The sequence below is a fragment of the Tachypleus tridentatus genome, chromosome 2, assembly GCF_004210375.1.
Source record: "Tachypleus tridentatus isolate NWPU-2018 chromosome 2, ASM421037v1, whole genome shotgun sequence".
Taxonomy (NCBI): Eukaryota; Metazoa; Arthropoda; class Merostomata; order Xiphosura; family Limulidae; genus Tachypleus; species Tachypleus tridentatus.
In genome coordinates this window covers 79,472,318-79,496,254 of record NC_134826.1, presented here as the reverse complement: position 1 = coordinate 79,496,254, position 23,937 = coordinate 79,472,318, and the positions used below count along the sequence as shown (strand labels likewise).

The 23,937-nt window shown below is 32.8% G+C and overlaps 1 protein-coding gene across 4 annotated transcripts in view; it reads right to left on the bottom strand.

Moving 5' to 3' along the window:
• Positions 1-23,937, bottom strand: part of LOC143244316 (spliceosome associated factor 3, U4/U6 recycling protein-like) — a 159,828-nt gene that overhangs the window by 83,323 nt on the left and 52,568 nt on the right. For all 4 annotated transcript variants that reach the window (XM_076488754.1, XM_076488755.1, XM_076488752.1 and 1 more), the window contains exons 5-11: positions 16,091-16,184; positions 10,759-10,883; positions 6,978-7,133; positions 5,072-5,210; positions 3,535-3,642; positions 2,932-2,997; positions 285-343 (exon numbers count right to left, since the gene is read on the bottom strand). In XM_076488754.1, coding sequence (XP_076344869.1) covers positions 285-343; positions 2,932-2,997; positions 3,535-3,642; positions 5,072-5,210; positions 6,978-7,133; positions 10,759-10,883; positions 16,091-16,184 — 747 coding nt within the window. The remainder of the gene's footprint in view (positions 1-284; positions 344-2,931; positions 2,998-3,534; positions 3,643-5,071; positions 5,211-6,977; positions 7,134-10,758; positions 10,884-16,090; positions 16,185-23,937) is intronic.

Here is a 23,937-nt window from a genome sequence, read left to right as displayed (position 1 = left end):
AAACCTTACTGAATTTTCCAATGTTGGCCTGTGTATCCTTCTGAAATTTGTTAAAAATCTGTGGAGATGGAATGTTAATATATCTCTTAGGAGATGTGTATAAAGATATAGTCCTATATAGTTATCACATCACACACAAGTATGCATGTATATACATATTGTTAAACTGAAAATTCATGGGTAAATATAATTGTTTATTTCATTCATACATTGAGTCTGACAGTCAGTGCTTACCCATAAAGTCTGTAATATACATATACACAAACCTTTTAAGTTAAACTTACCTCAATCTTTGCCCAATACTGGAGAATTGTGCAACTTGGATCAGCCTCACTTCCAAAACCTACATAAAACAGGCAAGGACATTGCAATTTTACAGATGGGATTATCATTTTTGAAAGATAATTACAGTTTGGATAACCCAACTTGAAGCTGTCAGACTTACTTCAAATTAAGAAAAACATTAGGAAAGATAATCTTAGTTCATAATTTACTATCACATAAATTTAATGTTATCATTAATATTTTCTTTTTAACTGCTTAGATTTAGCAAAGGTTTCATACTAGCTATGAAATTTCAAAACAAAACTGTAAAACATGTCTTTATGTCCTCATCACACTAACATAATTATAGTAAATTAAAACTACAAGTAATTAATTGTTTAGTGTATATATATATACACACACATATATAGGCAGTACATTTAGTAATGCTGAAAACATAATTTATTTATTAGACTGAGTATGTATGACAATTTATGTTTAGTACATTTATTGCTAAACACAAAGTTTAATGTACAATGAACAATTTGTAGCCTTATCACAAGTACTGTGACCAGGTTTGAACATCAACAGTCCTCAGCTTAACCACTGGAAGAATTTATTACAAAAAATATACATGATGATTTAAACTGAGTATGCATAACTTATTTAGTGCTATTGAGAATCGGTAATAATTCATTATTAATTAATACTAATCATATGATTATTCTTCCTTGGAAATTTATATTTAGTATGACTACACGTTTATAATAACCTATATTTAGTATAACTAAGTATGTATAATAAGCTATATTTAGTAACAAAGGTTAATTGGGTATGCAAGATAATTTATAATCAGTACAACTGAATATAACAACATATTCATATGTCTGAGTATGCATAATTATTTATGTTTCCTATGACTGAGTATCTATTATTATTGATATTTAGTATGATTAAGTACTCATAACTTATGTTAAGCAGAATTACATATGCAAGATCATTTACATTCAGTAAGACTAACTCTTCATGATAAATTAGATTTGGCAGGGCTGTGTATTCATGATAATTTATATGTAGTAAGAGTGTTTTGTATAGTAATGCACTTTAAAACCAAAACAACAGCCTTCCACTTTATGTGTCTTAACTTACATTCGTGTATGTTTTACAACTGTTGTATATATTTCTTTTCACTCTAATGCAAGATTTATACTTAAAATATATGTACAGGCAGTTCTCAATTTACGCAAATACATTTTACGTGTTCTTGGATTAATGTTATAGATGGAATAACAACATTTCTCAATTTATGAACTTGCAAATTCGGAATAATGTGACTTGAGTGACTTGTGTATTGTAATGGTACAAAGAGAAGCATTTACTGACCAAGTGCTTGAAGGTTTAGCCAATGCAGATGATCCATAACGATAACATCCATGATAAAGCGACTAATGACAACTGAAGTGATGTTATAATGACAAAAACATTTCAGTTATCTGTGTTGCAAGTCCCTTTGGTCATACAATGAAGTCATTGAAATCAATTTATAATGCTTCACACTGGAGCTGATGTTTTCTGTGAATATATTGTGTTGAATACATGAGCATAGGTGGTGCTTCTGCAGTATGCTAAGACTTGATTAATGTCATTCCACAGAAATTGTACCCATCATGTACACTCTGTGGAAAATAGTGTTTGATTTACACAACCAATTCCTGGAACATAACTATTGCATCAATCAAGAACTACCTGTATTAATCTTTCCAGATAACCAGAGAACATATAAACCTTATAGATAAACTGTACTGCCAATAAATTATTTATATAATATTAACAGTTTGTTGTAGAAACTGTATATAAATCTTACTATAATGGACATTGCTTGTATACAAGTATCTATGTATGTGACCAAAATAATAATGATGTACCATCTGTTGAACATCATCAAAAATAAAAATCAATAGAAAAATTTAACAGTTTGGGTATTCAAGATTTAGACAATTAGAAAAATAACTACAGTATGTATACTATAACAACCACATCTCTTAGGTCACAGATCTCAATTTTAAATAAAGGTATTCTTCTCATAACTAGAGCATGATTTTCACAAGAATTATACATGAAGGTTTAATTATACCTTTATTAAAGTAATTTGTAAATATAGTACTCAAAATGAAGTTCTAAAAAAATGTTACTTTCTCAATAAAGGATGCCAATTTTCATTTATAAAAACAGCTTATATCAGCACAATCCAAACACTTCTCCTATGCAGTATTTCCTAGAAAAGATTCTTTTTTGAAAATGTTCACTTTTTCTAATGTTTTTCAATGAGGTATAAACACTATAATTAGTAATTACTAGCACAAAACAGATGACTGTATGATGGCATTTCTGCCAGTATTATACAATATATAGTGCTAGCAACAAATTTCTAATACAAAATCAAATCCCAGGTTATTCAAAAAATAGAAATTATGAAATGCATGAATAGCAAAGTTCTAATGCTGGAAATCTTTCTCCAGTTAGGTTTCCAATTAATTTTTCAGTATGATATTTTAAAGATTTATTAGTTTATTTTTATACCATTAAATCCATGTACTTGTTAGTTTATTATATTTGTAGATTTACATATAATAGTGATTTAATAAAAACAATAACTTATAATCTTACTTTGATTCATGTGGTCAACTACTCTTTCAAAAGTCTCTCTTAACTCTGAGAGTTCTTTAGCATTTTCTGGAAATACATAATAAACAATAATTACAAAATTACTGTAAGGATATACAAGTTAAATGAAACAAGGCCAAAATAAGATTGGTCAATAAAAAAACCAAGCAATTCATCTTTTCATGAATAATGCAGAAAAAGTATATATACAAAATAATTTTTTCTATTATTATTATTATAAACTGATAGTATACTGAAGTTAGTTTATAACAATATATTTCTTAATATACCTTTTAAACAATGTTCCAGTGTTTGTCCTTCCCAGCAGGCAATGTTGTAGTCATTTATTTGTCCAAATAAGCCTCCGCATACTTCCCAAAACTAACAATATTTACACCAAAGAATATTGTATCATCTTGAAACAAACTAAGAGATTGTTGTTTGTAATTAAGCACAAAGCTATACAAAGGAATATCTGTGCTCTGCCCATCACGAGTATCCACACCTGGTTTTTAGCATTGCAAATCTACAGACATGCTGCAACTAGGAGGTATGATTAAAAATACAGTATATAGAAAAAAAAAAACTTATTACTTATACACTTACCACCATTCCAGTCTATCCTTCTCCGTAAATAATCCAAGAAGGTGAGCCATAGCTGTCTAAACTCTTCTTCTTGGGTGAAACCAGCCTGAAGGGCTCGATCTACTGTCTCTGGAAGATAAAAAAGAAACAGATGAAATACACACAAGACAAGATGTACAAAATTCGAAAAAGATTTAATACAATGATTGAGATACATGAATATAAAACACCATGTAACTTGGACAAAAACAAATGGCCTTTTGAAATTTCTCAAAGTAAACTCGATTTTCACATGACCCCATCATTATAAGATTTTAAATCATTTGACTACCTGCTTTAGCAAAATTCTGATTAAAGACTTAACACACTGGATTACACATAAAATAGCAATGAATCTTAAACTTTTCATCTTTCTTTTCAAAGAAGTAAGAACTGACATTTAGGGTTACTTTCACTAAGCCAGCCAATGAATTTTAAAAAAGACCGAAAACTTGAACACTTTTGAATAGTTGTTTCTTCAAAACAAACATGCTATGAAATAATAATGACATGCTGTTTCTTTAATAATAGTTTATTGTTCTGTATTGTCATTCGTATGATGTTCGTATTACAAATTTCATACATCTTTTTGTTAACATATGTGTCCTTTGTAAATATAGTTGAAAATTTACAGTTTGTGGCATTATTGCTAATTTTTACACAAAAATATGCAAGGCTAAGAATAATTCATAAAGAATATTGCAACACATTACAGATCATATCAGTTAAAATATTTGGTGGACTGGGTGTTTGTTTCTCTTCTGAAACAAATCATTGAAGTGGTAGCATTCAGCCAATAGTTCGGTTTATTATATTAGTTCATTAAGCTATTGATTCATAATTGAAGTTTTCAAGTAAAGATGTTGTAATTCCAACACCTAAATAAACATACTGTACACCAATCAAAACAGTCTACCTACCAGCAATACTTAATTGTCTTACAATTAAAGGAAAACAACACCAAAAACACAAAGATCACCAAAAGATTATGTAATAAAATCTGAAGATAAAATGTAAATAATTGGTTTCTATTATTGTTTGTGCCAGTATAGTGTTTTGTAAGTCCCTAGAAAATATAGTTACAAGGCTAATTGAAGATATATATTGTTTTCATAACACATACAAACACCTACAATATGTACTTAACTATTACGATACATCAATTTTTGAAACAGTAAAATTCTAGTTATGACTACAATATATTACTAGCCTCTTCATGTGTGATGTGTTAATGCTACAGATATTTTCCTTTAGACTTTGTGAAGATCGTGTGTGTGTGTGTGTGTGTTAGGCATTATCTTACAATTACCACACATGGATAAAGAATAGTTTTACAGTGACTAATCATATGATTTTATTGTCTGGGGAAAATTAGATGTTATATAAGGCACTTTTTTGTTGTTGTTGCATTTCACATGATTTATGCTATATTTTTTATATAAAAGTTTTATTTATTATATATATATATATATATATACACACACACACATACATATATATATATATATATTTTACTGACCCTTGACCTTGTCATATGGTTGTTTGTAGCGTTCTAAGGCCTGAATATAGTTTATCCATAAGATAACAGACCATGGACAGTTTCGAACAGCTCGTTCATGAGTAGAGAGAGAAAGAGATGGAATTTTCAATTGAGTATCCTATAAAAAAACAAAAAGAATAAAAGATGAAATCCTGAGACCTACTTCTAATTTCACATTTGTTGCTGGAGTTTATAATACACTTTGACTTCTTCAGATAATTTCATTATCTCAAATATTTTAATATAATAAAAAACCTCCAAAATATAAATTTTACTATTAAAAAAAATTGTTTACTTGCTTTTGTCTGACAAACTGTGCTGATGATATGGATTTATAATAATTTTTGTCTGATGCCAAAAATTAAAAGTAAAAAATTATGGCTCATAACTTGTTTTTCTCTTTATTTCTAGCAGGTACTTTTGTTCATCATCACATTTCAAATATCGTGGTCTAATGATAGCATTATTTGACAAGTAAAACTGTTTAAATGCATTTCCTTTAAAATTGATTTTCCAAACTAGTTTATAAAGTGAGCTATTCCACTGAAAAGGTATACATGCAAGGTCTGTATCAGATCATACTGGTAATAATAACAATAAATGAGTTTTGTTTCCTCAGAAACAGAGTGTAAACACTCACTGACAAGCAAGGTTTTCATACTTCATCCTTCAAGCCCAGTATTAACATAGATATCAATTGTAACAAAAAACACTGGATACCATTTTTATCTTCAACTCTACTCATGTGGATAGAGAGTTCAAAAAAGAGTTTGCATAGAAGATGGTAAAGTAAATACAAAAAACACCTAATTTTTTAATATACATTTTCATCTTATTCAAAAGCAAAGTAACAGGCTAACATCACAAATAAATATTTAATTAGTGTGTTAATATAATACTGGCACCTTAGTCTGAAACCCATAAAACGTGGGGATGGGCCACCAATTACCTACAGAATGGTGGTCTGAAGAGCTGATGCAATTGATCCAGCAACACCTCCCTATCACAGTTCAAAGCAAGCATGTGTATTGTTTCAAATATACAAATTTCCAGATAACTGTCTGCTCTATGCTTAAATTTAATAACTATCAATGCCTTCTAAACATGTATACCACAAATTACACTGCAAAACATCCTTCCTTTCATAAATATTTGAACTGAAGGAAAGCATGTCTTTCATGTTACATAGTACAAAATAAAACATTTTTCAAATGTTTTTTCTTGTTTTGTTTTTATAAATTTTGTGCAAAGCTACATGGGCTATCTGCACTAGCTGTCCCTAATTTAACAGTGTAAGACTAGAGGGAAGGCAGCTAGTCATCACCACCCACTGCCAACTCTTGGGCTACTATTTTACTGACAAATAGTACGATTGACAGTCACATTATAATGTCCCCACATCTGAGAGGGTGAGCACATATGGTGGGATAGGGATTCAAACCAGCAACCATTAGATTACAAGTTAAGCACCTTAACTTACTGGCCATGCAGGGCCCTTTTCAAATTTATTTAAATAAAATTACACTTTTTTTTTTAAACTGTCAATATCAGTGCTATTCTTGGTACAAAAAACTATAAGTGAACTAACACAGTTAGCTAGATTACCTAATGTAAATATTTCATATTAAATACTCACCTACTGTTTCAGGATTTTGTTATTTTATTTTTATTATTTTAACGTTTAGTCAGTTATTACACACACACACACACATTCTTATATAGAGTAAATTCTTAACATAGGGTAAATATTGTTAAATAGAAAAACAAACATTTTTCCTGAATTAAAAAAAGTACAACAAAAATTGCCTCAATGTTTTTAGTGCTTTATTTTACTGTCCCTTTTTGTAAGTGTCTTGCAGGTGTAACTTAATAAAAACAAACTTACTAAGAATTTGGTATAATTCTTCCATATGTCTGGAACAAGACAGTTGTCAGCTAGTGTGCGTTCATAAATACACTGAATTCTTGCTGGGTCTCCTTCTTTAATTTCAAAATCAATATACTTTAAATATTCAGAAAGGTGTGGTGATTCTGATGACAGCTGTAAATGATTTTAAAAAACTTCCCATGAAAAACAGGAAAGCTCAACCAAAGTTCATCAGAAATGTGACAAAAAAGAATGAGAGAAATATTACAACAACTATATTATATACTCTTCAAAAAAAGAAATGCAAAAGGCAAAATATGAGACAAATTGTTAACAAGTTTATTCCGAGTAGTTCTGTATGACATGTGTGAAACTTTGCAAATTAACTGCTGGACATCCAAAGTCTGCAAAGGTGAAGTCCACGCTCACTAGGTGAAGTTTAACGTCACTCAACGTCAATAACGAGTATGCCCCCTGTGAGCATCAATAACTGCTTGGCATCTCCTGCACATGGAAGCGATGAGATGACGAATCACATCCTGTGGAATGGCTGTCCACTCAGCCTGCAAAGCTGCTGCAAGCTGAGGTAGAGTCTGCGGTTGAGGTTGTCACCTTCGCAGACGTCGGTCCAACTCGTCTCCAAAGACGTTTGATGGGGTTTAAATCTGGTGATCTGGAGGGCCAGGGAAGAACGTTGATGTTGTGGTGTCTCAAGAAGACAGTGGTGAGTCGGGCTGTCTGAGGACGGGCGTTGAAAAACTTCGTTGACGTTCACCATGATGGGTTGCACATGGGGCCTAAGAATCTCGTCGACGGTTGCGTACGGTCTGATCGGAAATCCTATGCAGCCCTGGTATGGTTGAGGCAGTAGATGTCGCAGTGGTGATCCTATCTTGAAGGTGACGTAACCGGATGTTGCGATCTTGTGCAGGCGTGGTCACACGAAGTCTGCCAGATCATGGACAGTCATGAGTTGATCCATGTTGTTGGTGACGATTCCATAGCCTTGTGATGGTGCTTCGGGCAGACATTCACAGCTCTGGCAACATCTGATCGAGATTTACCTGCTTTCAATCGACCAATGGCGTTGTTGCATTGTGCTTCAGTCAGTCTTGGCGTAACTGTATTGCGTGTCGGTGGCTTAACACTGAGCTATGGAAACCGAGAACCCATCACTTTTATAGGGATTTTGCACATGTTGCACTTGCAGAACATGCAGATCTCTCAAACAAATTTATTGGACACGCATGCGTTTTGGCAAAAAATCCGATGTTTTACTCTGTTTTCAAAGTGCACAACTTTTATTGTCATTTTGGTTTGACAATCAGTGCCTTAACACGTGTAACATCACATACTCTGAGCTTGTAACGTTATTAAATATATTTCTCTTTAGACTAAAACAAAAATATACCTTTTGCATTTCTTGTTTTGAAGAGTATATATAGACAGACATCTTAAGTCATGATACAGTCACTCCTATTATTCATTTATCAACTTCAAAATTTTTCTGTGGAACAACAGCAACTTCTAATGAATTGTTTCTGATATTACAGAAGTAGAAACACTACAGTAAAATTTCTTAAAATCAAAGATCCTTGACAGATTTTACAGGCTTACACCATAACACTGCTGGTACCTTAGGTTGCTTCACAAAATTTGGCAGATTTCAGTATATGCCGTAAGTCGTTTGTAGACAAAAAAAAAAAAAAAACAAGAATTTTCAATTAAGTTTTTTATTAGAAACTTGTCTATAAATATATGGAGTAAGATGGTTGACTGCTCTAAATGCAAAGTGATTTTCATGTTATAATAAAAATTCTCCAACTTTGTGTGTCTCTAAGTTTCTAGTTTATGGTTTGTAGTCAACTAGCATTGGGGGCTATAAAAATCATGCTTTACCTACATTATAATGAGCAATTTAAATTAAAATCAATATTTTTTGGAGAGTTGGTAAATAAATTAGAGGAGAGGAAAGGCTTAAAGTGCAAATATCACAATTCTCATACTAAGAAAGATTGAGAATTTTTAAAAATATTTCTTTGTAAGATTAAGAATTAAAACTTGCATTAAAATTTGGTTTATTAACTATGTTTTAATATCAAGTTTACTTTTATATACTGAAAATAAAATTGTGGATATAAATTTTGGACACCTTAAAAGGTTGTGACATGTACAATTTGACCGAGATGATACAAAAGGGTTAACTAAGTAGGTATTTTATAACACAACCATCACGAAAGTATCAACTCTCTCAACACAAGTTTGGTCAATGTGACTGATCCCAAAAACCTTTTGTACTCATTAAAAGCCATTATAAATATACTACTAACTTTTAATAGTGTGTGTATATCTTTGCAAAATTTAGCAGACTTTCGGTAAACTTTATAAATTCACTTTAAAAACAAATTATTTTAGTTAAGAAGTTTCAACAAACTAAAAGATTTGTCCATGAATATATCGAATATTTGTTTTGCATAGTCTGTGTGCAAAGTGATTTTCATGTTAGGATTAAAAATACTTTTGCTCATCTCTAAAACCTCCTAGATACATTTCAAATATTTCAACTGTTATTTTCATTACCCTTACTCTACAGAAGGTCAGTAAACTCAAACAACTTTAACTACAAAAAGGTTTTATTGCTCTTTGAACCATGTCTAACTACCCTTCACACCACTGTAAGTTGTAAATCACTTGGGGAGCATGTAGCTCATGTCATATTGTCAAATTACATTACCCATGAGTTCCCCCAAACTGTTTATATGCATGTCTTGTGAAACATTTATTTTACCTATTGTAACTTAACTAACCCAAAAAGATGCATATTTTTATATTTTAGTTAATTTAATAATGATAAACTGAAATGAAAATTAAGAAGTCCTTACCCAGGTCATTGTCTGTTTTTTTCTGTCAGCTGTTGATGACACTTAACCCAACCTTTTTTATTTTTTATACTAATGGTAGTAAATGCACTAAATCGTTTTTAATTAAACAATGCTTCAAAGAAGATTTAATAAAGATATCAAAAAACAAACAATTTCCCCTAACTATAAAATGTTTTCATAACTTTCTAATTATGTGACAAAAACAATCACAAATTCATCTAAGCCATTGGAATGACATTATACTAACTGAAAAATGAACAATTCTCTGTTGAAAAAAATAAATTATATGTTATTTGTTAGATGAAAACCTTGGCTTTCTGTTAGTTATACAAAATATAATATCGAGAATATAATATCGACAACAATGCCTGAAAGACTGTCTGCAGTTCTTAAAGCAAAAGGAAAACAAAATATTGTCTGCTGAACTTAAACACTTCCACCAAGTTTCTGTTGTGCTAAATATAATGATTAATAACATTTTGATGTTTCATTTATGAGTTACTTTCCATTGTTCTTTGAAAGTAGAATGAAATCTAATTTTATTTTGTCTTACCACTTTTTTCACAGTACTGTACTTCATCAAAAGTTCTAATTTTTTTCTGTATACAATATGTTTACTAAAAGTGTACCAATATTTGAAGAGATACATTAAGTAAACGTGGAATTATCATATACAATGTAAATATTAATTCTCCAACATGTGCACAGTCAGGAGGACCAGCCACGTGCATTAACATTCCCTACTGTAGAAATTATATCACAGAACTTGTCCCACACATTGTGACAGAACCTCTCAAGTTTAGTGAACATTTAACAAAGAAAATAAAAAGGATATTTAACAGGCATATATCAGCTCCTATGAACTTAAGTATAACAGTTATCATGGGTCTGTTAAATCATTTCAATATTTTACTCACCAATTCTTCTTCTAGAGGAATTAATTTCTCTAATTTCATCTTAGCTTTCTTGTAAGCTTGGTGTACTTGAGGATCTACTTCTCCTTTAACCCATTCTTTGTACTCTTCAAAGGTTTTCTCCATGTCTACAATAAACACAAACAGATCCAAAGCATAAGACAAGATACTACTGTGATTATTCACTGTAAAAAATAAATGATACAAATTTATTTTTAAAAAACACATTGTCTGATTTAGAAATAATGGTGCAGAAAACCTACATTATAAAATTTAGATATTGATTAGTAAATTACAATTATTTTAAAGCATGTGTTAAAAACTTCCATGCAACAAATTTGAAATTTACTGTTCTATGTCACATGTCAACATATGTAAGAATGATCTGAATTAATATAAATATCATAAACGTTCCTATTACTGTAAATAAAACAGTAAAAACCATAAGCTACTTTCATTTTTCATAGACATTTATTAAAGTTGCCAGATTTTACAAAGTGAGGAGTATTTAGGAAATGAAAATGCTCCTGATTTTTGTTTGTATTCAATGTCTGGTGCATCACGTTGCAGTGTCAAACAGTAGTTAGCAAGCATTAACGGATTCCAGTTGCCCTGATATTGTTTCTCCATTGTAGCAATGTCCTGGTGAAAACTGAAGATCAGCAGCCAAAAATCTATAAGGAACACCTAACAGTGTTCAAAAAGCAAAAACTTTGTGGTGCAGTGTAATTACTGAGACAATTTTTATCACCTGACTTGACATAAGGAGTAAAGTCAGCCAATTTCTAATCTTCTGTTCACTGTTCAGGGAATTAGAAAAAACACTAACGAGTGGCTCACATATCTAATCCTTAATCTCCTTTAAAACCCCTGAGGATATGTTATCTGATCCAAGTCTTATTCTTTAACCTTCCTAATTTTTCTTAAGCTCAGAACTAACATGCTCATTTTGTTTGATCTTGTTTCCACCAATCAGCTGTTCAGGATGAAGATACTGTTTGTATCATCATTAATAAAAACTAAATGTAATAACCCAGCCACCTCATAATCATCAGATAGGTTATTTCGTTTATCATTCCTCAAAAGACTTACTCCCATCCTAACATTTTGTTTAAAGTTAATGTATTTAAAGACATCATCACCATTAATTTTTATATTTTCAGCTTAACTTTTTCATACATCCATTTTGATATCCTAATTTTCTGTTTGTCCAACTCTCTTGATCTACAGTAATTAAGACTAACCTTCAAACTACTATTATTATGCTTTGTTCCTGTACTAACATTTACATCTTATTTTTTCTTCATTTAGTTTATCCTGGCCTTCATCACTGTCTAGAACAAGTCAGAAACTTCCCTAATAGCTGATTTAATAGCCCTTACAAACAAGTCACCACCCCTTATCCTATTTAAATATAAACCACCCATTCCAAATGGCTCCCTTCTAACATTGAACTGATCCCATAAGTCCAACCAGTCAATCTGCTGATCTTTAAATATTAAACTAAACCTAGCTAGCATTCAGCTCCAGTGACCTATTTATAATTACACCCTTACTCAGCAGTATCCCAAACACAAATTAAATCATTTCCCTTTTCTTTAAGTGAAATTAATCAACCCTTTGTGCTTATTGATTAGTTACTCTGACATATTTTTCCTCACATCAGTAGTTTCTATGGGAACAATAAAGATGGAATCACTGCTAGCATCCGTTATCATATCTCTTAATCTGACAGTTATACCCTCCACCCATGCTCCTGGATAATATAATGCAATTTTTTCTCTTTATTTATCCCACTGACTATCCTATCTAATGAACTTTAGAAAGTCCTAATGTATATGTTCTTTTCCTTCACAATCTCATTACAAGAAAAACTAAATTTAAGTTTCTAATAAGCAACTGAATACTTGAATTAATCCATCTAAAATATTTTTTACATTAGTGACAAAAGCAATTATTCTACTTTATTGTACAATGTATGATCCATAATAAAAGGTAGGTGTAACCAATAGAAAAGATTTGTTATTTAAACTAATTTATACTAACATCTTCTCTCCAGAAGATGAAACACCTTGGTACATTTTGGCAAAAATTAAGCATGCCTAAGATTCATATCTACAGAACACACACTTAATTTTTTCAATCACATTAACTCTATACATCCCAACATTAACTTCACATGTGAACAGGAAAAAAGCAAACAAATATCATTTCTTAACCTCAAAATTACAAGAACCGTTATGCAATTTAAAACAGAAATCCACCGAAAAATCACCCACACTGGACTATACATTCCTTGGCACTCAGCACATGAAACAAAACAAAAACTCAACACACTAAGACATCAAATAAACACAGCCATAAAACTATGATCACCAGATAAAATTAACAACGAATTAGACAAAATAAAACAATACTTCATCAACATCAATAAGTTTCCTCCACAAACCATAGAAAACATTATATGCACACACCTAGACAAAAAGCAAAATCAACTAACAAAAGTAAATATATCTCACAAATTAAAAAATTATGAAACCATATGCTGCTGCATACCATATATTCCCAACATCAGCAGAAAAAATAATCAACATTTGGCAAAAACCAGCAACAAAATATGACATTCCAGTTAATACCAAATTTATTCAATAACCAGGCACACAAAACTAAGGTCTATACTATGTAAAAACTATACTGACAAACACCACACCAACATTATTTATAAAGTACAATCTGATAACTGCCATGACTTCTATATTGGAGAAACATGTAGAAAAATGGAAACCAGATTTAAAGAACATAAAAAGTCACCTTCACATGTTTGCGAACATTGCAAATCAAATAAACACAACATAACCATAGAAAACACCCAAATACTAAATAAACAAATGCAAAATTAAAGAAGCCTTACTTATGCAACAACTCAAGCCCAAAATAAACCAATACAAAGGAACACCTTAATACCTATATTAATAAATATAATCAAACATCTAAGCACACCTTCTACATTCCTACACTCAGTTACACAACCCCCTTCAAACATGTGGTCAGCTATCGGTCAGTTACGTCTTTCTTTCTTTGTGAACCTGACTATGACCGAAGAAGATTGAAATGTTGTTCACTCCTCCAAATAAAAATTTTCTCAACCCAAACGAGCCATTTTTACATATATATTTTTCTCTACAAGTGGGTTTTCTCGTCATCACTGATTAAGTACATCTATGGTTGCACTGACTACCAGGTAACCATAAGACAATAAAAAAACAAAACAGTTTCAAGAACTTTTGTTGTCAAAATAAATACTACACTGATAACAGGATAAAACATCATTGATCATCTACAAACTTGTTTGGAGGAATATTTGAGTTCTTATCATTATGTAATGGTCATAAAAGAAAATATTCCTGGGAAATCTGAGAGTTCAAACACTGTAGAGGTCATGTTTTAACAATATATAATAATACCCTTGCCAATAAGAACCCTCTGATAGTTAGTTAAGCATGAGACGCAACTGAAAATTTGGAAACGTTTGGTAGCTGCAAATCCAAAGTCAACCTTAAATCAACAGACCCTATAATACCATTTCTCAAGCTGTAAGTCATTCAAGTATAATTTTAATGGCATTGTTAACAAGCCATCCAGCCTAATTTTAACAGTGGAAGTTTCTTACAGTGAGACACGGTTCATTCACAAAATAAAGATGAAGTAGACTGCAACAGATGAATGAATACAACTAACCTTTTTATAATTATAGTAGAAAACAAATTCAAATTTTGAAAGAAGAAAAAATGTATGTATGAAAATAAAACTTGAAAGTACCATAAGACCACCCACAGAATGATATCATGACATATAACTAAAAAAATAATGTAATGTAGATTTGCAGTAATGTTAGTTATTTTTATAAAATTTCAAGACAATGTTTTCATCAACCTTCTGATACTTTAGTAAAAAACATTTATCTGTTCAAAACAACAAATGCAAGTTCCATGGCATAACAATTTTGAATCACAGCATTCAAAAAGTAATAATAAAATTTATATGAACTAAAGCAGTCACAAAAATAGTGCTCATCCTTAAATGTAAGAAGTAGTTGAGTGGCATTTTCCATTCCTGGAATTTTTAATGAAGAAAAATGTTAAATTATTAGTTGGTATGTTTAATACTGTTAAAAAAAAAAGACATGGACCTTGGTGAAGGCACTTCCTCTACTCAGTTATGAATAATGTATTAAATCAAAGTACATGTTCTTTCATGTAAGCAGATATTTAACTCAGCACAAAAATTTATTTATAACCACTTATAACACTGGTCTTGTCACATTCAATTTTAAAATAGTTTTGAATTCAAGTCAATCACAGAATTGTTTCCATTGCTTTTATTGTGTAAACTGTAGGTAACATGACATCAGATTTTATAACCATGAAAGATACATTTATGGGAACAGCATTAAATTAACATCTCATTATTCAGAATTTGGAAAACATTGAATAAATATATTTCTTTATTTTGTACTTAAACCTAACTTCACATAATTGGCTATCTGTGCTGTGCCAACCAGACTTACCACTGTGCCAGTGAAGAGAACATGAATATAGAAAGATGACTTTATAACTGTATTCAATAATTTTTCTCAGTTAGATCTAAAGTTTTTGATTTCAGTACTAAAGGAATGTAAACAGTATAAATTTACAGTTTTGTCACTCCAGATCAAAAAACAATTTCAGTAAATAAAATTGGTTGGCTAGAAACTGCACTTTACTTTGGAGGGTTATGTCATACTATGAAAGGTATGTATATAAATATTTTTTAATTATAAATAGTTCATGTAGTTAGTTGTTTTTTTCATTTAACTTCACTTAAAGTTTTTGAAATAAAGATTACTGCCTACAAATAATGAATATAACTTATAGCTTACATTATAATAACCAACCAACAATTATTTATAATAATTTGTCAAACTGATTTGATAGAATCAAGATTCTCAGATTATGTGACAATGCAGTTACATGTTACTTTTGAAGTAACAACACTGCTTAACTACTCCATTTTCCTGGGCATATTAAATTGTTATTTTTATGACACTATTATTTTTAATCATACTTATTGTTTTTTTCTCTACTAAATTGATTGTAAAATATATATAGATATTCACACATAAAAAGATGACAGTAAGATTTTCTTTTCAGCACTGATACAGAAGCTTACATTAATATCCTTCTTGTAAAATAAATTGATCCAAACAGATGTAAGAACTGCAGTATAAAAGAAACATGTTCAAAAAGTATTACAAAATTAGTATGAGTTAAATCACTTTTTTTAAAAAAAAGCTTACCAAAAAGTGGTATGGTCAACTGTCGTTTGAAAATGTTAAGCACACGGGAGCTTTGTTGCTTTGTCTTATTTTGTGTTTCAGAATCTAATCCAGGCTGTAGAGAAAAATATATTTAATGTTACTTTGATATAAGAGAGTCATATAATATTGTTTGAGAGAAATACTTTATCTATTCAAACTCTGACATTTATAGTTATTGCAAAAACTTATACAAGATAATCTAAAATAACTATATATATATATATACACACACATACACAGTATATAGCCAGAAACTGCATAGGGTGGAAACCTGTACAAGCTGGAAATATCAAAATTTTGCAGCATTATCTTAAGATCTCTCTTGTAAAAGGTCCTCTATATGGTAGAACCTACATAACATGGACAGAAAACTATTTTTCACCTAACTCATTTATTAAAAAGTAGGATTAGAATCTGAGTAAGGCAGAAAAAAATGTTTTTGATTAAATATTAATTTCTTAATTAATAATTTCTTGAAATATTAATAGATTATTGTTTAATTAATAATTTGTTTAAATATTAATAAATTCTCAGGCAGTTTGTTAAAGTATGTATTGGTTAAATATATTCTGTTCTGAAAGGGGAAAATAAACTTCAAGAAAAAAGGCCGTAGAACTGGCCTTCTCTTTTAACCACATGAAAAAGCCCATTAAAAAAACGAAACAGTTGAAATTGAACACTTTCTTCAAATAAATTTGATTATGATTCTGTGTACTTAAGTATATTTTATTGTCTATTTTTGTTCTTATTCTAATAAATATAGTATAAACAGTATAATAACTTTATTAACAAACGTCTTCCTTTTTTTGAGTTAAGCAAGTATAATGTTCTGCTAAAAAATTACATATATATAAGGAAATGCACGTTCACTGTCTAAGCCAGAAAACCTGCTTGAGCCAAAAATTTTAATTGGTCCCGTACAATTCCACCTTACACAGGTTTTATTGTATACATAATTTTTAGTTAATTAAACTGTGATGTGTGTGTCACAGTTTAATTTACTAAAAAATTTGCATTCAATTAATGCTATGCAAAAGCAGTTTCATACCATGATCTAAATGAAGAAAGCACAATACAGAGCATCCAAAATGCATCCTTACTCTTATATATAGTACAGAGTATGTAACAGATGGAGCTCAAACACATTATGAACTGATATGTAGTACATCTAATCAAAGTTTCAATGTTTTCTGTATTCAACAAGTTTAGTAAAAACATATGTATAATTAAATTACTACACCAAAGTTTCTTAATTTAAAACAACATTGAGACAGAATTTAAGCCCACATGCCAATCTATGATGTAACATGCACTTTTTGTTTGTAGCATTTACTAAAATTATAGATAAAAATACAGAGCTTCCACCTTCAGCATAAACTTTGCAAATAAACTGAACAATCTTTAGTATGATGATTAATACAAAATACAATGAACAGTGTTAGGAATTTATAAAACATTCCTGCTAACACTGTCTTCTTCAGTAACTAGGCTATCTATGCCAAATATCCATTAAAAAGTTAAAATTAAAGTAAAATTAGTAAAATTCATAAAAGGAAATTAAGGTAAAACAAAACAAAGTTTAATTTTTGAATTAAAAACAACATAAACAGCATTAAAACCAATTTTCACATCTAGTCTACAACGGTAACAGAAAAACTACAGTAATACAAGTTGTAAAGGACTTTCTGTAGCATAATTGTAATTATAACTTGCCCGGAAGACTAACAAGCGAGTTCAAAAACTACCATTAGTCACCTGAAGTTGGCTTTTCCAGTCCTGGTTTCAAGTTCTTTGACATTATGGCCATTTTCAGAGAGTAAGTAATAAAAGTTTTAAAAGACTTGTAGCAAAAGTTTAATTATAAACTTGTCAGGATCACTAACGGGTAGTTCAAATAGCAATGTTAGTCACCTGAAATTGGCCTTTTCAGTCCTGGTTTTGAGTTATTTGATGTTACGGCCAATTTCTAATTTCAAATCGAACTAGATGCACTTTTATTCTTAAAAGGGAATCACATTAAAAAAAGGTCTAATGTATGAATTGAAAAACTTAAATAGCATTAAAAAGATTAATGGAATTTAAAAAACTAAAAACACTGCCAAGATGGACAGTGTCACCATCACCAATAACACTGTCTAACATTATGGACAAACCTAGGGACAGAACATGTTTAAAATGGTGCCGTCATTGAGAGTTGTAATGACAGCATGAAAGTAAAATGTGACTTAATGTTACCTAAGTGTTATACAGATTAAACACTGGTGGATGAGTTCCAAATAAAATAAAATTATGAGTTAAAAAACTGTGACCAATGCATAGTCTAGTTAGAACAACTTCCTCTTTCCGATCCTTATGGAAGCCTGACAGCCAAAGTCCAATATTGGGTTTTATTTAGAAAAGCTTGTTTTCACATTGCTCACTCCAAGTCGACTATCAACTGGCATGGAGCAAAGTCTTGAACACAGGACCATAGTCCATGTATGGAACAGTGGTAGTGCTAGAACAGATAGATTTAGCTGCGGTGTCAGCAAGCTCGTTCCTGTGAATACCAATGTGGCCTGGTATCTAAAAACTGGATAGAAGTAGATGTTAGAGAAATTGGCCAGTTGGTTTTGAATATTGGTAATAACAGGGTGTGAACTAACATGAAGTGATTCCAGGGTCAGTAGAGAACTAAACAAGTCTGTATAAATAGTGCAATTTGAGTACTGCTTAGCTTCTATGTGACCCAGGGCAAGAGAAATGGCATACAGTTCAGCAGTGGACAGAAATTATGGAGGGGATTCTGTGCACAGCCACCAAACCATAACAAATCAAGGCAGAGCTCACAGAGTCACCTGATTTCGAACCATCTGCATAAATAGGAATGGAACGATGTTTCAAAAGATGTTCAGCAAATAACAGAGTATTTCCAATCAGGAGTGTCTGCTTTTCTCAGATGACTTAAAGAAAGGTCACAATTGGGGATTGTAAGAAGCCATGGTAAGAGGGGCTGACCAGTGGATACAGCAATGTTACCCAAGGACAAACCCAATTCATCCAACTGCACCTGGATATGAAGACCAAAAGGAGCAATGGCAGTTCATCTGTTCTGAAAAAGTATGGACCACTGAGGAAAGAAAACACAACTCCGGGTGGGATACTTTGGTAAGGAACGAAGTTTCAAACCACATAGTAAAGACAGTTGCAAATGGCAGAGATGCAAAGAAGGTTTATGAGACTGTGTATAAACTCTGAACAGGGAAAGTGCAAATAGCCCCAGTGCAGAGCTGAAGTCCCTGATGATGAACGGGGTCCAGCATTTTTTAAGGCCGAGGTCCTGGCAGACCTATAGACCAGTGATCCATAGTCAAGTTTCAATCGAATAAGAGTAGAATATATCTTTAGCATAGAACATCATCTGGAAGAGAGGACATGGAGGATGTTCAGTGCTCTTTTACATTTGACCCATAGCTGAATTAATGTGTGGTATAAAAGTCAGTCACAGACAAAGATAAGCTACAAGAACTTTGTTTCAGGGACCACAGGCAACACAACTTCACCAATATGGAGCTCAGGATCAGGGTGAATATCCTGTTGGAAGCAAAAGTGCATGCAAATGGTTTTAGAAAGGGAGAAGTTAAAGCTGTTTGCTGTGGTCCACTTCAGTAAACGACTAAGGGCTGCCTTGGCTGCCTCTCAATATACCTCATGTTCGATGACTAACATAGAGCCCATTTCCAACAGTAAGAGAGAGTTGTTCAGTGATGGCATTAATCTTTTTCCTGAAAAGTGTGACACTCAAAACACAGCCTTGAGAGACTCCGAGTTCCTGTAGAAAAGAACTGGAAAACCTGTCGATTTAAACATTTTTTAATACAAATAGGCAAATGGCTACGTAACCCATATATATATATATATATATATATATATATGGAGGGCATGCAAAATGCCATACCTCTTTGTTGTATCATAAGCCTCCTCAATGTCAAAGAATATTGATACATGATGTTGTTGTTTGAGAAAGTCTTCTCTCATTGACATTTCAAGTCAAATCAGGTGGTGTATGGGTGGAGCCCTGTCGTCGGAACCCACACTGGATGGGCGAGAGGAGGTTGTTTAATTTGAGAAACCCAACAACACGAGTATTAACCATCCTCTCTAAGATCTTGCAGAGACAGCTCAGCAAAGAACTGGATGACAGTTTTGAAGGAACCTTGAGATCTTTCCCAGGCTTAGAGAAAGGTAGGACAATAGCCTGGTGCCAGGGCATCAGGTTAAAAATATTCTCCTGCCAGATCTGGTTAAAACAATCAAAAGAATAGCAAGAGAAACAGGAGATAGATGGCACAGCATTTCATAATGTACATCATCAGGACCAACTGATGCACTGCCAGACTGATGAAGGGCCAGTTCCACCATTGTAAAGGGAAGATTATAGACATAAAGACAATCAGCATGAAAGGAAAGAGGTAATCGCTCTGCCTGAGTCTTGATGGCTTAGAAGATGGAGGAAGAAGCAGAAGTGCTAGATACCCAACAAAGGTTTTTACTTAGAGTCTTGGTGATGCTCTGGATATCAGCTACTTAATGGCAATTAGAGAGCAAGATCGAGAGGGGGACAGAATTATATTGCCCACTGACCTTTTTAATCTTGTCCCATAGGACTTTGGAACTGGTGGTAGAAGATATACTGGTTGTTAACTTAATCCCAGTCCTTCTTGGTTTGATGTCTTACCCACTGATGATGTGCACGAGCCTGCTGGAAAGCGAGGTGGTACGAGAGTATGGAATACCTACAAAAAGTATCCCAGGTCTGTTTTTGAGCTTTCCATACCATGTGGCAGGTAGGATTCCACCATGAACAAGGATATCGTGGAAAATGTGTCGAGGTTTTGGAAATACTTTGAGCAGCTGCCACACAGTCGTCTATTGATGGCTTACAGACGATAGCAGGATCAAGTTCTCTCTCAAAATTATATGAAAATGATCACTGCCTCATGGATTATTGTCAACCCTCCATGAAGAGTGGGAGAATAGTGAAGGGGAGCAAACTGAGAGATCAACAGCAGTAAAGGACAGATTAGATACATTATAAGAATTGCTATTGAAAAGAGAAAAGTTGTAATCAGAGAGCATACGCTCTACTGAGCAACCCTCCCATGATGTCCGTTAATGTCCTCCAGGATTAAAGTGTTCAATGATAAACTGTTCAATGAGAGCATCAAAGTCTGATTGGTCATAGGTCTCTACAGGCAACAGGTAGAGAGAACAAACAGTGATGGTACAAACCCAAGGAAACATGGGTGGCCATGGTCTCCAAGGGTGTGTCGAGTGGTAAAGACCTAGTGGGCACATGCTGATCAACCAACAATGACACTCCTCCGTGCACTCATCCATCAGACAGCCTGTCATTTCTGTACAAATAAAACTGCCAAAAGGTGACTGTATATGCAGGTTTCAGAAATGTTTCCTGTAAAGAGAGACATACAGAAAGGTAGGAAGCAATCACTTCTGTGATGTCATCCAGATTAAAATGTAAACCTCGACACTTCCATTGTATCAAAATAGCCACTTTTATTATGTGTAGGTGATTACCTCTTTCCTTTCGTGTTGATTGTCTTTATGTCTATAATCGTCCCTTTGCAATGGTGGAATTGGCCCTTCATCAGTCTGGCAGTACATCAGTTGGTCCTGATGATGTACACTATGAAATGCTGTGCCATCTATCTCCTGTTTCTCTTGCTATTCTTTTGATTGTTTATAAACATGTCCTTATTCAAGGGAGGTCTATTGACTTCCATATCCTGCCCAAGGTCAATTGGGCAGGTCTTTACTGTTGGAAGAGGATTCCAGCGACTGAGGATGTGAACGAATGACTGTTTTGCATCTTGAGGTGGGAGATGAAGATGTACCCGAGGAAATGCCCGTACCAGGAACTAAAGGAAGTGGATCTTGGGGTTTGCTGGAATGTATGTTAGAGACAGAGATGGGTGTTGAAGTTGATTCATCAACTTTTTAAACTATGGAGGTCAAAAGACTTTTAATCTGGTTTGAGAACAATTCTTTTGGAGGTGCAAAGAGATCCATCTGCACTCCCACTGTACTAATGGAACAAAGTGCAGCAGCAACTTTCAAGCCTCAGGGTAAGTAATGTTTTGAATTGTTTTCAAACACTACACCTCTTTTTCTTCTAATTATTTTTAGGGTAAGAATGAAAGTAGGAAGGGTGAAAGCCATTGCAATTGATGCAATGAGTGTCCATTTAACATTCATAGACATCGTGGTGTTAGCCACCACAATGAGCACATTTTAAGGAACCACGACATGATGTCTTTGAGTGACTGAACTGCTGACACTGGAAACATCTGAGAGGGTTTGGAATATATGGCCATATCTTGCAATTAGGATAACCTGCCTTGATGGTGGCAAGTGGACACTGTGATGTAAATGTCAGATTGAGGACATTGGTTGGCATCATAATTCCACCTTTGCAAGTGGAGATATGCCTCACTGCAGAAACTCCTTGGGTGGAGAAACCAATGAGAATCTCTGACTTGGGGATGTTTTTCAAATCCCTGTCAACAATAACTCCTCATGATGAATTCAAAGTAGCATGTGGTGTAACCTCAATAGGTATATGAAAGAGGATTTCACTGTGTTTACTGACTTTGGAGAGCTAGCAAGTCCGTCTCATCCCTTCTGAATGAAAAAGGGAGCCTATGTGCCCTAAAGATTTGTCTGAAAAAGAATGTAGTATAAGAAAACGAAGTACAGGTGTTACAGTTTTTGAAGATTGCTGCTGAGAAACTTCAAGGCGTGGTCATTTACCTATGAACTGTTTTTTCACTATTTTATTTAAGTTTTTATTTGGAGGATCCACAATAATAAAAGCGAAATTTCAGTGCCCACTGTCCCCACCCACCATGAAGCCCTATGAGGGGATGCACAACAATGTCAAACAAGGACATTGCAGCAATGCCAGGGTTTTGTGAGAATTATACCCAAACACCAGCATCAGATACAATGTCCACGACATCTGTTAAGAACTTCCAACACTGGTACTTGATTGACCCTAGCCCAAGTGGACCAGCTGATTGACCCAAGGGGCCACCACCCCAAGGCTGCCAGTCTAAAAGAATTTAAGGCCAAAGTGGTGTGTTAGGGTTGGACCCCTCAACCACCAAGATCTTCTCCTCCCCTTAACATGTCACCACGCACGGCAAACATGTGGGTGGACGTTTAGATCCCAGAGGAGGTAAACTGAAAGAACAAAACCTTCTATGGGAGGTCCCTTTACCACATACAGAAATCCACACTGTAGGGCATTAAAAAGTACTAGCACTTTCAATGTTGGTAATGTTAGTAAAAGTAGAATAAAAAACACTGCATTATTATCTTTCTACAACTTTAAATCTCGCAAGACTGCAAAAATTGCAATGTGTACTAAAAAATTTAAGAAAAAAAAATTATCTCAATTAATACTTTCAATGAACTTTATCTTTCAGGTGAAAAGGAATGGAATTAAATTTGGCCTGTCCTTTCAAATTCTTCTGTCCTATTTTGAACCAACTAATGATTTCATGCATATACTGTCAAAGATTCCTTTCCTTTTGCTCATGAAATTTCTTGAACTTTTGGAAGCTGGCCAATATATTATGACAAAGTTTGATACACAATTTATTATTTTTACTAATATTCCTATTGGAGAAATGATACACATCTACCTTAAACTATTTTACAGTAACGATAGCCTAAGAGCTGATGTAACCCTATCATGACAGGTCACAGCCCATGCTATCAGTTTTCTTGACTTGCATTCAATATTTTATTGAATTACTGTTTTA